Raw genomic sequence first — 15798 nt, 5'->3', positions numbered from 1 at the left:
ACAAAAATAATTTCTCTTGAAATAACTTATTCAGGGTCACTGCTTTGTGGTCTTTCATTAAATAGAAAATGGCTTTCAACAATTTGTTGAAGTCATAAAAATTATTGATAGACTTTTTCACTATTTTAAAACAAAAATTGTGGAGCAGCTACTTGTCCTGGCAGGTTGATTTTTGTCTTTAGCAACCCTCATTAATGACTTCCTTTCCTGTTCACAGTTCTCTTAAAAGGCAAGCAAATTTTATGCCATATAAATTTGCATTTAATATAATCTTTAGCACTTGGACAGAATTTTCAAGATCCAGAGTCCTGTAGAAACACCATCCCATCAGACAACAGCCCTGGGAAGCAAATACAGATATCACAGATAGAGCGAGGTAAGCTGGTCACAAGAACACCATAACACAAAATCCCTGCATCAGTCCAAATCTCAAGCTTCTTACCTCTCTTTATAAAAAGTGAGACAGCACCCAAAACACCACTCTGCCATCACAAACTCCTGCCAGCAGTCTGTCTGCTATAGACAAGCAGCTTTATAGCATGGTGGGCAGGTCTGTCAAAGGCATTCAACACTAAGCCAGCAGAGCAAGAACACCAGATTGCAGTATGGATTCTTTCTGTATTCCCTGAGGTCCAGAGCAGTCAATTCCCCTCTTCTACTGTAAGACAGGGTTTGAAATCTGCCTCTTTTAAATATCAAAGATCCATTTTATTTAACTCACATGCATCCAAAATGAAGTGAGCATTCTAGGTACACTGATTTCAGTGGCCTTGCTTCTAGGAGTGTCAGAAGAAAGGAGCTGAAGTCTGCACAAGACTTCTGCTCAACTCAGAGGGACATTTTGGTCAGAACTGTAACTGTACAATTGCATGAGAGGTAAATTTGACGTTCTTATCTTCCTTCTGGGCTTCTAGAGAATTCCCTCTCCTTTCTCCTCTAAACAAGTTCCCTGGAATTTCAGGAGAAGCATTCAGAATTCTGCATAATACATCAATGCCTAATATCTCAAGGAACTTTAAAAACAGTCCATCCTGAAAACTAGTAGGCATTCTTATATCAGAATGGCTTAGGCACATTTACTACTTTCTTTGCCTATGGGAAGCATTCATTCAGTTCTGAACATATAAATATATTTCAGTGATTCATTCCTCAAATTGGTTTCAGTATAATGAAACCATGGAGCAGGTTCAATGGAGCAGGTAATAAACTATCTTCTACTCAGTAGATTTGTTGCCACATATATTCATGCTAACAAATCTCAAAACTGCATTACCCATACGAAGATGTTGTTACCATATTATTACATTTCACAAACATAATAGCTGGAAAAATTATTTGCTCTTTATGACTAAAGTAACGTAACTTGGAATAGGATTGAATATGACAAACAGTAAGGATTTGCCTACACCACAACACAACCAATACCTTCAGATATAATCTGATTACAATTAATTACAACTCACTGTAATTCTGCTGACATGATATTGGCCAGGCTGAAAGCATTTCCATGGATATCTGGAAGTAATAAGTATATTGTGAATCTTGAATTACCAAAACTAATTCCACTCCTATATCTTATCCTGAGTTGTGGACAAGCTTGTTTAATGTTGTTGGAACACATTTCATCCTTCTAATTTGCATACTTCCAGTTTTAAGTGGCTCTGTCAAAAAAGGTTGGTTGGAAAGGTCACACCCCTACTGAGCATCTATTTTCAGTCCTCTCATCTACTCACAGGGAGCTGCTGTCAGCCCTCCAGACATCTCATTGAAGTGATTGCTATCCTACTGACACTCACCAATTCCTCCTGAGCCATGCAATTACTTTGATATCACTGACTGTTAATCAAAACAAAATATTTCCTGCATAGTCTTTTTAATGTACAACCTTAAAAATAGAATGTTGGCAGACATTACAAACATTTTTCAGAAATGCAAGTCAAGGAATTGAGGTTTTTTGAAAGTAACTTTGTTAATGATCTTCTAGAAGGAGCTAAAAGGAGCTAAACCATATAGGAATCACACCTGGCAATCTCAATCCAGGGCTGCTACTGGAGTTATTCACTTCCCCTGAGTTCAGCTCCATGTAATCTATGCTTTCTTTACATCTATGTTTTTCCTCTCTTTCCTTCCTCTGCAGGTGAATTTTATTCTCTCCCTTTTAGAAAACGAAGATAGAAAGTGTCTACTAACACTTTGTAGGATTCTGTTGAATTTTTCCAGAAATAAATGGATTTCTATATTTCTATTTTGGGGGGGAGAGGGGGGCAGGGGGGTAAGATAGAAAGATGAAAAAAAAAGCCTTCCATTTTCCCATTTTGGCCACATTCCAAACAATCTGAAGAGTCTCCTTTACAGCTGAATCAAAAACAGAAACCCCACAAACGCTACATTGAAAAGGGAATTTTTTTCCACCTTTTCTTGTCATATGAACTCCTCCTTCAAAGCATTTCTTTCTCTCTGTTCAGAAAAGCTGCTGCTCCTAACAGAGGAAGAAGTAGCCATTGGTATTAGTAATAATAAAAGCTATTATCCAGCTTGATTTTATTTAGGAGAGGAAGCCAATTTTCCCGTTTTTTGATTGTGATGGGGATAGAAGGTCAATAATGTGGTTTATCAAGTTCTCCAGGGCTCTCTGACAGAAAAGCAATCCAGCTACACTTGTGTTTGGTACAGAAGAATGAAGTCTGCTGAGTTATGTTGTCTGCATTCCCTCATGTAAGGAAAGATGCTCCATTCTCTTGACATTGTTATCATTTCACTCACCAGTGCTTCTGTGGCAGGCACTCCTTTTCCCATTACAGACCACAGGTTCTCTGTTCCCCTTAGTGCCAGATCCCAAGATGTGCCAAATCTTATTATTCCAAATTTAGATTAAAACCCTTATTCTTTGCACAAAAATTGTGAGGATTCTTTCATGATAGATGGAGAGTACCTTGAGTACAGTTTTTTAGATAAAAAATAAGGTAACCTCCTACAGGGCTGAAAGCAAGTCAGATCTGCTCTGCCCTGGTAGGGTTGGCATGTCTCATGTGTTCTGTGACATCTCAAATCCAAATTCTTACCCCTTGACCTCCTCCACGCACACTCTTTGGCAGAGCTGGGTCACTTAGGTGAGCTCTTACCAGCAACAGCAATGGAAAAGGAAGCTGGGTCTCTTCTTGATTACTTGGGAGTGAAGCCTGAAAGCTGCCAAGAAGCATTACAATACTGTACAAGTTAAATGGGGAACTGGGAAGAAAAAAATTCTTGCTTTCCTGCAAGCTCACATTAACCAGTATCTCTACAAAGTGCATAAGCACACCTGGATGGGAGATAAGATCAAGAGGATGGAGATCATCTCTACAATAGACTTGGGCTCCTGGCCAAAACTACAAAAACAAAAATAAAATTAATATAGTTTTAAGCCTGACACTACATCCACCTGTTTTATGCCCCTTTTTTCTGTCAGCGTCAACTGGGGAACACACTTTTGCTCATCTTTGATCTGCACAGCATTGGGTGCTTTTGTCCAGCTCCAGAAATGACTGCATTTCATTGTCAAGAACAGCAATGAACATGGATTTCTTCTATTTCAGAAAGATGCTGTTGGGGCTATAAGATGCTTTTGAATCTCTGAAAAGTCTGAAGAAAAATACTACTTTATTGTAAAAATTTCAGAGCCTTCAGAGCCTTTTACAATAACAGTGATGTAAGTAAAATGCCAGATGGCCAAATCATTGTCCAGTGCAGGCACCTCATTTAGTGGTGACACGTGCTGGGAGATGCACATCACTGCTGCTTCATGTATCACAGTCAGGACTCAGAGAAAAACAACAGGAATTAAATCTTGAAAGAAAAGAGCGCAAAAGCAAGTTTTCTAATTCATGCAAAAAGTCAGCAGGACCCAGATACAAAAACTTCACAAACACATAATTCAGGTCAATAATAACAACAGACTTCCAGGTTGCTCTGAGGTGCAAACTGTTCCTGTTATAGTTTTGACAGCATGTTGCCCAGCTGCCCAGAGCTCTAGGATTAGAGCAGAAATACAAGTAGCAACAATGCTGTAGAAGATGACAAATGCCTCCTTCTCAGCTGAGAATTTAGACAGCTTGTAGCTTTTTTAAAGGTGGGAGGAAGCATAAAATGTTACAGCACCACACATCAATACTGTAAAAAAAGAGAGGTAAAAGATGTGCAATTACAAATAATCATGTTCCTACACTGTCAGAGAAAGCATGGAAATAAACACAGAACAAGGTAAACACATAAGGTTTTCAGTCTCCTGGGGAAAGAGGTAATGACTCCCAACAGAAAAAAAAATAGCTAAATTAAGGTTGTAGATAACAGTACATTGTGATTTCTTTAGTATCTGCTTTAGTACTGCATTAGAAAAGTACTTGATTAAAAGCCAAAAAAAATTAAAACATTCTCGGTTACACAGATATGGCCATGTAGTCATGCAGCTGACATTTCTCAGATTTCACTAAGAAAGTTAACACCTTACAGGCCTTCTCTTTCACCACTTTCAAAAGCAGCATCTACAATGACAAGAGAAACACCAGCTAACTCTAGGGTTAAGGGGTTTGCACAGGATTTGGAAGATTTAGGATATATTCCCAACCCAGTGACAAGATGCTTATGACCCTGTGAAATTAGTATCAGGCAAGTCAGTGTAGGATGCTTTAGAGTTCAAGCCCCTTCTCTGCCTGAAGTCACATCATCTGTGCTTCTCCCTAGGCTTAATCTCTCTCCTTGGTCTACAGTACACAAGGAACACACAGATATTCACAGTTTCTCCAGAACCCAGAGACTCTGCACTCACCCAAAGCTGTAGGTGGTTAACCAGCTCTGAAAGGGGGATGTGGGGCTGCACGATCAAGCACAGCAGTAAAGAGCCTGCTCAAGGCATGCACATGCCTTCCCATGGAGTTGTAATGCAAAATAAAGCACACGACAGACTGAAAGAGTTAAATATATATTCTACCACCTAGCCAAACCAACTCCTCACTTAAACTGAGATCCACGTGCTCCCAAGGCAGGTGCCAGTCCTCCCTGGATTGTGTAGGGAAGGATTCTCAGCCCCTCAGAGCTGTGGATCCCACTGCCTGGCAAAAAAACCCTTTTATCCATCAAGACCACCACATTTCTGTATTTCCACTTACTACAGATATGCTGGGAGATTCAAAGTTTGAGGCACAGAGTCACTGTGATAGCAGGAATTATACAAGTACCTCACAGAGAATTTGGGTAGATTAGCTCCTAATTGGAGACCATATTGTCCCCAAGGAGGCCTTGGTAATTTAAAATCATCAACTTAAGTCGGTGGCTGAATACCAAGAGAGATTGATGACAACAGCCACACACAAAATGACAACTTCTTTTCCCCTCTATCATAGCAAGTTAACTACCAAAGCAGTACTCATGACTATATTTCTACATAAATAAGAACTCCCACTGACATAAATATGAGTTTAGCATGAGCTAGACATACATAAATGTAATTCCTACTAATAGGGACATTTGGAGCTGTCAACAGTTATTTGAGTATAACACTAAGTAGCATGAAGAGACAGCCATAAACACTCCATATTAATTCAACTTGCAAGAAGAAGGTCAGGGGACAAAAAGCAAAGCACAATGAGACACAGCACTTGTCAGATGGAAAAGGACAAAACCAGTTGGAAAATAATTTTATTTTTCATACTTCTAAGAAAATTTACAAGCAATGGTGGTGTAGAAAAAAAAAACCTATAAAAAAGTTGACATTTCTCAAACTATAGCATCAAAAGAAGTTACAGAGCAACAAGCATACAATGAAATTCTATTCATCAAATTAGTATTAGTTAAGTAGTTAAAAACATAATAAGTCTAATAATAAATCTCTACAGCTTACTCAGAAATTGTAACAACCAATTCTGAGCTTAAATTATACTTACAATAGACAATTAATTCACCTCTGCAATCATCTACAGCACTGAAATCAACTAGGTCAAATTACAATAGCAAAAGCACACCTTGGAAATCTGTAAAGGACATCTTGAGCACAGCACAATTCCGTACAACAGAAAGCAAATCACCCTGCATGCTTGCTCCTTAGCCCCCAGTGTCTAATATAAATACAATATACAAGTAATAGAAGCAATATTTAGTAACTCTTTTCATGCTGGTTCTATTTTTCATGCAGAGTGACAGAAAGGCTTCCTTGCCCTGTTTTCTGTTTGAGCTTTGGCACGTTCCCAGGGTCTGTTCTCCCTGTTTTCATCATCATCCTTGTCATTAGAGGAGCAGGTGGTTCCTAACAAATCAATCCTCTTCAGGACTCCCACCATGCCCTTCACATATTAACATCTTCACCTGCAACCTCTCTCCAACTCTTCACATGCTGAACTCCAACATGCACACGCCACATGCCCAAACCTAACCTCCATTTGTACCAAAGGGCACAACAAACAAATGCTTATATCCTTAATTACTGCTGCAGACTTTCCTCTTACTTGGGTCACTTTAAATAGTAGGCATTTAAAAGCCATTAACACAATTTAATTAACAGCATAACTCAAAATTCCAAAGGAACTCCAAACACTGGCACATTAAAGCTTTTTGAACACGAATCTGAATAAACATGAAAACCTGGTGTTTTCATTAATCCATAAATCAACTCTTCCTGACCCTAACTTAAATATATTCTGTTCAAAGTACAAGGAGTAATAATCATTTTTAGATACAGTCTATGGATTTGTGCTTTCACTGAACTCATCAGAAGAAAAGCCAAAGACAGCGTCCATTAAATAATACTAAAATAACTCATTCATGACAGTTCAAGAGAGTGAATCAAAGGGTTATTTTTTCTTTCAAAAGTAAAAACAAACTCATGAATCATTTCATTTAATGAGACTTCTTTCGTGACTGCCTATAAATGGGTTCTTAAAAAAAAAGCAGATGTGCATATCTCATGCTAAAACAACAGTTAGGAAGAAGGTTGCACCAGTGTTTATCACTAAATTTGTTTACATATAGACAATATCTGAAATTCTTGCCAACTTATTATGGCAGCTAGAAACACCATTAAACCTGACAGCATTTTGTAATAAAAGATGTGAGTATTTATGTCATTGGGGTCAACAGGCAGTTGTAGTGACATAATTTTGCTTTTAATGATTTTGAAGATATCCAATGGAATAGTCACTTTCAGCTTCCCATCTTCCACAGATATCCAGGGTAAGATCTGATAAATTCACATCTAAACCAACAATTTGGATCACCCAGAAACATTTAGACCACTTGAGCTAATTGTACCTGAATTACTTCTTTCCTCCCTGCCTATAACAAAGCCACTTTTAAGCTTTCTAATCCCAAAGCAGAGCCCTTCCAGAAATCAGTCTTGGTCATTCTTCCCAAATTCTCCCTGACTGCAGGGAGCAGTCACAGGAAGCCAACAGCTAATGTTGGCTGTGCACCCCCTGCCTGCAGCTACACTTCCAGAACTGGGCTACAGGCCTTGTGGTACAGGTGGCTGGCAAGGATGGCCTTGGAAGATCACTGATCCTACTGACCACAGCCTTAGAAAACCTTCCCACAAGTGCCTCCCTACCTGCCAAGTGCTGCAGGCACACGGCACAGTAACATCCAAGGTGCTGTGATGGGGCTGTGCAAGTGGCTCAGGCAGACAGAGCTTTCTAGTTTGCAAACATGTGAAGGCACTCAATGATGCAAATGCATGAAACACCTAACGAGATGAAAACAATCCCTCAAATTTATAACATTTTTTTTTTATCACCTACTAGGCATTCAAGCCCTTTTCATAGCAGTGGTTTATGTAATCTCATGTTTAATTAAATGCACACACTTCAATGGCTGTGTTTAATTCTTCATGCAGAAGTCTCTCTTGCTGAATCCTTGCTTCACACATTCCCTAAATTAAGCACTCCCTCTAACCTTCCCAGCCTTTCACTAATACAAGCAGCTGCTTTACACTCTTCAAGTTTAGCGAACACATTCACAAAAAAAAAAAATCTTCTCCAGCATGGATAAAATCAGATACATTTTCATACAATGTATAATTAATGTATAAAGATTACTGCCATAAAAAGACAAGAACATAGCAGGCCTAAAAAGAATTTGTAAGAATATCAAATTCTTAGATACTGGCAAATGTGTTTGGAAAGGCAAGCGAACCTCCACAGTTTAGGCATTAAGTCTTTACGTGACTAGAGATCAAAAATAAATTTTTCTGCAAATAAATTGTCCTGTTTGTAGACTGCTAGTGAAATTTTGTGTACCTGCTCTAAAGTACCTGTCATTGGCCAGTCACAGAACCAGACTACCATTCTGACTTGACTATATTGTGTTTCTCCAGTGTGAAATGGGTCTAACCTGGCTTCTTGTGCAAGGTATGTTCAAACTACAGTGACCAAGAAAACAAAAACATCAATAAAACAAATGTATGTACTCAGATCTCCTTAAGAGCAGCACATACTATTTGACCTCTCTTCTTTCTTTCTAAATACCCACAGAAAGACAGGTCAGTGTTTGCTTGCCATTATATGACAAATCCAGTGGCTGCAAAACTTCTCTTTCACTTACATGCACCCAAAGCCAAAATTGGCTGATTTAAAAGTAATGGTTGTGGTCTATATTGCTCAAGTGTTTCCTTGACTAGGCACAGATTTTGAGGAAACCATGTGCTAAGCCTCTCCATTTCAGCATAAACAACAGAATAAGTTATTACCTGTTCAGAGTATAAAGGAAACAGTATTACTTATGACCTACAACTTACATAACTTTAAATTAATCATGCTCTATGAATTAAGGTTCGTTAGCATCCGCTCAGTGTTAGGTATTTACCTTTAGTCCACCACAGATTGGACAAGATGAAAAAAGAGCTCTTGTCATCCCAAGGTGGGGGCTACATGTGTCACAGGGGTCAGCTGAGGCCCCACCAGGTGGTGACAGCTCACTACTTTTGGAGTCTGACACCTGTCCTTGTGGTTTTGTGTCTGACCACCTTGAAACAAAATCCACATACGTCTCATCACTTGAGTCCTTGCTGCTTTCTGTGAGTAAGGATGAAGGTCTCCCTCTGTGCTGCCTGTGCTCATGTCCCCTCTGTGCTTCCAAGTGTGGTAGTAGCAGTCTTGGCTCACTGGCACCTTGAGCTGGCAGGGCCTGGTCCTTGGGTAGCGTGGAATCTGCACTCTTCAGCTGCACTTCTTTAGAAGCTGCCTGTAACACACTCCTGGGTACATCATAAACGTGTCTGAGAGAGCTGGGAACCTGATACTCTGATCCCACACCTCTCTGGGCCTCACTGTGAGGGCAAGTACATAGACTCTGATCTGAAGGAAAGTTCAATGGCAAGCTTAGCAATGATCCAAACTCATCACCATGGCAAATGTCTAAGCTCCCAGCATAGGAAGAGAAGCTCCCAGAGTAGGAAGAGTGACTACCAGTAGCTATTCCGCTGTCAGAAGAGCTCTGACGACCGATTTCCTGCAGCTGTCTGGATCGGAGTGGCTTCGGAGGGGGTTTAGTGGTGCCACGTGCCCCCTCTGGAAGGGACTTTTCTTCTCCCAGGTGAATGCCCTTTGCAGCTGCCAGCCCATGGCTCTCCTGAGAGGTGCTGGCTGAAGATTGCTCAGGCCACACTGTCAGCCTGCTCCCAACACTGACATCCGAGTGGCTGGTATCCGAAGATGAGCTTGAAATACTCCTGTCATCTCCTAGAAAAGAAGGAAACACATCAACCTACGTGTAAAACACAATCAACAGACTCAAGCATGGCAAGTATGTACAAACAGGAAGGGCCCTGAGATTCCATCTGCTTTTTGTAAATGGAACTGCCATCAGAAAGCCAGAATTCCTGGAATAACCTCACAGCCCCACGGGAAAAATAAATTGCAATAGTATGTTACCTCACCATAACCCTACCACACTGTGGAACATAATGCATTTGAGGCTAAACTTTTAAAGTTTATGTACCAAACTCTCCCCTTTTCAAACATATTTTACTTTCATACAGTTAATTGGGTTGCTGTACCAAAATACAGTCATAGATCACTGTACAAATAAAAATAATACTGTTATAAAAATGTTTACACATCTATATACAAAAATATCTTCTGTCTATATTATCTATATTTATGTCTATATTGCAAGATAGTTTTCCTCAATGACAGCTGCAAGAAAGGCATTTTAACGGGTAATTACTCCCACCAAAGACAGAATATGAGTGAAAAAAATTAAACATTGGCATGAAAGAGGACAAGAACAAAACACAAACATCACAAACAAATACAAAACCACTTTCTTGTAGCACAAGGGCAGAACTGTACATGAAGTTGGGCCATAATTTCAGACCAGAGGGACTCAATTAAAAAAAACAAAAGAGGCATGCTTATCTACCAAGTCTCATTTGTTTTCTATCCATTCAGTTAAGTCTAGTAGTTATATGCTAATTAAGAAAAACCTCAGGAAGTCTCACTGGAATTCAGTCACATTACCCAGCAGTGTCTAAGCCAAAGCAGCCATGGACAAGTATATAAGCACATAATCACAATCCTGAGGATCTTCACAGGGGCATTTTTTAGGCTTGCAGGCTTTAGAGTCAAGAGCAAAATAGGTGTTTGGATGATCTGACTTTGGCTATTAAACAGCTCAAATGGTGGTTCAGGGCACAGGCCCTTTTACAAATCCACTGCTAGACACCAAATCTACTTTGATACATTAACAACCCCAGAAAAGGCATGTACAGATAGCAGAGGAAAAAAAAATCTGCAAAAATCAGATGTAAGCCTGATGTGTGAGCCATACGAGTTCATCTCACAGGCTGCATTAGGGTATTAAGGAAATATCAGATTTGATGCAGACAGTTATTTTTAAGTTTTACATGCAAAATTTCAGTATGACCCAGCATCCTAAATGGGCTTCCTGGGTTAATGGTGTTTGATTCAAAACTCAGTTTGCTGAGTTGGAAACATCCAGTCTCCATCAAAGGACTTCGGACAATACTGTTAGAGAACTGCCTCACAAGATACATAACAAACCAAATGTCTTGACCATTTCCCTAATATTTTTATTGTAAGCTCCACATCTTATAATACATACCATACAACTTTAAAAGCCTGCGCAGGAAGGAACATAACATAGTATATTTTTATTTAATTAAAGGTATTTCTTACCTCCACTACCTTGACGACTTGTATGGGACAGCAAGCTCAAGCGCTTTTCTAATTGCAAAGCTTCATGAGCCAATCTTTCTTCTGAATAGGCTGGGTTTGTACTTGGATCTTTAAAAAGAAACAGAAAATAAATAAATAAACATATAAATAAATTAAATAAATAAATACATAAGGTAATGTGGAAAATAAATAAATAAATAAGGTAATGTGGAAAATAAATAAAAAATAAGGAAAGAGAAAATTACATTCTTATACTTGAAATGAGGATTGGAAAAATGTATGGGACAATTTGACTTCAATCCCATCCTGGACATGTGCTACACAGTAACTTAAAAGTGTCAAAGATTTTCAGAGATTATAACCAATGTCTGTAACAGTTATCACCAGGGACAGAACACTGAAGAGCACAGCACCATAGTCAATAGAAATACTTAGCATCCAGCAGGCCTAGATGACTTGAAATCTAATTTGACCCACATAAAATCTGTCCTGAATTCACTGGATTCACTGGGAATTTTAACAATCAGAAACACCAAATTTTTTATCCTAGAAATTTACAAATCTACATCATAAAGCAAGAATCGGAGTGATTAAACTGACATCTTCCAATCCAGATCATCTATTTACAAAGACTTTGCTTTCAAGTTGGATGTTCAGACTGTCTTTAAGTTCAGATGTCAGATATAAAATAAGCAACCTGGTGGCTCTCCATCTTCATGTTTAACAAGACAAGTTAGGATGATATAACTTCTAAAATGTACTGTTATGGATTCTCCCCATACATTTTAGCAAGCTTGCCAATTCAGCTGAGATTATTTCACTCAAGGTGGCTCATTATATTCCTAAAAACAGCAAAAAGACCAAAAGTTAAACAGAATGTGAAAGTCTTATCAGTAAAACAGGCCAGTTTCCTCCAAATCATTTTATTTCCAGCAGACATAACAATAAAACCACATGTTGGAAGTAATCATAACCATTATCCCAAGAGAAACCTTACAGATTCCTTCAAATAGCACTGCTTAGTGTGTCATGTTCAGCAGTTGCAGAGGATATGGTTGGTTAACTTGCTCATCATCAGAAACTTCAGTGATTCTTATAAACACATAGGAAAAGTAATTAATGGCAGCAAAAACAGATTAGCTTCCTCACAACTGCTGCTCTTGTGTATCTGATCAACTGGGCAGTAGAAGCACACCACAAAAACCCTGAATCATTTAATAAGAGAGGAAAAGAGGATGAAAACATACATTGTTGTGATTGGGTTAGTAAGACAAAAACCAGTTGGAAAAATGAAATAAAAGTTTCATTTTCAACCCAGGTCTTTTAGTTTTAAAAGACTTGGTTTTGATATTGTCAACACAGCAGTAAAAGCAAGCTCATAATTGGGGGAAGGAGCACTGCCAGGTCAGCTGAAGCTCCATGGAGTTTAAATTATAAACTGCCCCAAGAAACAAATTCTCCTCCCTAACCATATTCCCATTCTGACCTGTTCTGGGTAGGAACAGAAATGACAATGCTGAACTTTCTAGCTTTTCTTACCCATGTCAAGGAGATTTCCATCTTTGGCAGTCTGCAATCTGGGTAAAATGAGCAGAAAAACCAAGATATATACAATCTATCTGTAACAACATACAGTGTAACCCAAGGGTGTTCTAACAGAAACCAGGCAACAATGCCCATGACAAACAGGGTCTGTGACCTCTGTGTGTCTCAGCTCAGACAGAAAATAGGACTGTTAGATGTAGATTGCTTTAGGTATCCATTCCTATTTACACTGCAAGACAGCTCACATTAGGCATTGACTAGTTCGAATCTGTGCAAGTGCTTACCGAAATGAAACCCCCAGTGCTTCCATATGGACCTCTGCCAAAGGAAATCACATTTGGCCACCAGCACCTATGGTGCAACCCAGACAGGTCCATGCAAAGGTCTGCTCAGTAGCATACAGCGCTACAAGCTGCTGCCTATTTTTAATGTCCTCTGCTCCAGGTACCCTGCTGTATCTAGTTAAATGCCTTATGTCCAAAAAAGGTCCAAGAAAGATGTTCTATGAGCACTTTGAGTATAAAGTTATCATAACAGATCTGCATATTGTTCAAGGAAAGATGCAAACAGACACTAACCCTTCCCACTCCAAAGAACTGTCACAGCAGGAAAGGTCCTTTCACTTTACTCACAATATGACTACTTGACAAATACAGATTTTCAAAACATAACTAGGGCACCTACACAACAACTAGTTTTTAAGTAAATTAAGTCCTTCTTACAGACAGCAAAAGATATAATTTTATTTTAAATGGTCAAACAACTGATCTTGTAAAATTGGCTTATAATAAAATATAAGATGAGGTAGGAGGGAAGCTGAAGTCAGAAAGTTTGCACTTCATATGTCCAATTGCTTCCAGAGGCCAAATTCCCTATCAGCTATACAGCTACAGAACACACCAGGTTTCATCCAACAACATGAAACCTCTAAGCCTACTGTCTGTCCAATAGAACCGGTAATAATTTTGGTTACACTTCCCCTTAAAGATTGCCTATGGATAAAACGTATAAAATTGAGTTAATAGTTATGTGCTGCTCTATTGCCCTGTTTTGTGGAAGATTGAGCAGAATCACCTTCTAGGAAGCACCTTCAAAACCTGACAAACACACAGAGTCTAAGTTTTAGGTAATTACCTATTAATCTTGCCCAAGTCTTTGTCTTACCTTTAATCTTCTCTGCCAATAAGCCAGACTTCTATGGAAAACACACACAATATTATTCCCCAGAAGTAGATTCTTGTACCACTATTTTTGGCTACAGATGAGCAAGCTCTAATCAGGAATTTTCCTACAGGATCAGACTATGGACTGAAGTCACTGGCAGCCACTTTTTAGGGACCAGTCCTCACTGCAGTGCACAACCTATGACCTCCCATGAGTGCTGTTGTGATAACCCTTTTTTAAAATAAGATTTTAGGCCATAAGTTGGATTTGTGGGTATCATCCTCTACCTTCGCATGCCCAATACACAATCTCTAAATAATTGGGTGGCAATTTACCACATTAGTAACTCAGGGGGACAGCAGACAGCTGTCCAAGGAAGTTCCGACAGCTTCTGCCCACACAACATCCGAGAGCAGCTCCAAGAACAATTAGGACCTTAATTTCCCAAACTGTTAACAAATGTATCCTGTCCTGTGATTCATTCAGGTCCTTCAATTAATATTTTTTTTAATCATTTTCCAATCAAACATGGATCCCTTGCTATGAGGAAAATCATCTTTTATGTGAGGCAGTCATCAAAATCTTCTTTGCTTTGGGGCAAAGGGGAAGGATTACATCAAATTTAGCTGGACTAAAAATGCCTCTGCTGGAGATTTTATTTTTACATTACGTTGGTGGGTATTCATTAAAGCCACATCAGCTGCTCATCGTGGGAGATTTAGAATATTTTGGTAACATACGAATAAAGTGTCACAGTAATTCAAAGCTGCAGGGCTGTTCAATAAGCACCTGTCAGGAAAAAATGTATTGTATCCAGTTAAGTCAGCAGCCACCAAATTGATTATATGCACCTTTAAAATGCAACACTGGTTTACTTTGTTAAACAAAATTAAATAAGTTAGGCTGGAAAACTCTCTTTTCTTTCTTCCTGTGTAACTGTAGGTACATTTGTAAATCAGGCCTGGACTCTCACCTTGCTAACATCTCCACACCTTGTAAGATGTCTGGGGGAATGAAAAGATGTCCTAAAAGTTTGAGGAGGATGCACTTGGTACAAATACTGCAGAAGGCAGCCACAGAGCTGTCTTGCAATGGCCAAAGGTGTATCAAGCTTCAACAAAAAGAAAGAGCATCAGATGGATCCTCAGCAAGCAGCAACTGTACGCTCTCCAGTCAGTTACAAAGCTGAAAAAGCTTCCAGAATTAAAAGAGAGCATCCAGACTATCAACATTCCACCTGGGGTCTTCACAGACTGCAGGACTAGACTGTCATATAATCAGATATAGAGAGTAGTTGTCTGCCCACTGATCAAAGCCCACCCCTGATGGGCTCTTGGGCCTTTGCTGTGCTCAGGTTTGGCATTCAACGTGAATCTTGCTAGTGAAAAAAAAGAGTTCAACACACACCTGATAAACATCTCTCACATAATAAGCATGCAACTCAGTATAGATTACAAACCATGCAATCAGAGGTTCATTGCTAAGTCCATATCTAGACTTCTGTCAAGACAATGTAAATTGTCAAGACAGAATGTAAATTCTCTGGACTGTTTTCTAAATATCTCTTCAAAGGGAAAAAAAAAAAAAAAAAAGAGATCATGTTAGTAGCCAGTTACAATAGCTCTCTTCCAACTGGGGAAAACAAGCCATCCACAGCCATCACTCATTTGAGTCCATTATTTAAAATATTACACTACCTAAAAATATCTACAGCTACCTATACCTACACGACCTTCACATTCCTGTCTTCTATGTCTTTGGGGGTTTTACAAGACCTGATCACACAGCTTTTAACAAATCAAAACCTCCAATCTGCTAATGGAGATATCAATAGGACTATCATGGTTCAATTCTGAAAACTTAATGGACTCCCAAAATTACAACACGTAATGAATCATAAAACATCTAATTTTCTTTTCCTTTTCCAGTT

The 15798-nt window shown here is 39.0% G+C and overlaps 1 protein-coding gene across 5 annotated transcripts in view; it reads right to left on the bottom strand.

Annotated features, from left to right (window-relative positions):
• The window catches only part of DOK7 (docking protein 7), a 59852-nt gene that overhangs the window by 27751 nt on the left and 16303 nt on the right, over nucleotides 1-15798 (bottom strand). For all 5 annotated transcript variants that reach the window (XM_031504586.3, XM_077782732.2, XM_085577633.1 and 2 more), the window contains 2 exons: nucleotides 11160-11267; nucleotides 8827-9701 (listed from right to left, as the gene is read on the bottom strand). In XM_031504586.3, the coding sequence (XP_031360446.2) occupies nucleotides 8827-9701; nucleotides 11160-11267 (983 nt within the window). The remainder of the gene's footprint in view (nucleotides 1-8826; nucleotides 9702-11159; nucleotides 11268-15798) is intronic.

This window comes from Lonchura striata, chromosome 4 (assembly GCF_050655825.1).
Source record: "Lonchura striata isolate lonStrDom1 chromosome 4, ASM5065582v1, whole genome shotgun sequence".
NCBI lineage: Eukaryota > Metazoa > Chordata > Aves > Passeriformes > Estrildidae > Lonchura > Lonchura striata.
Note: the sequence above shows the minus strand (reverse complement) of the source record. Positions and strands in the feature narration are given on the sequence as shown.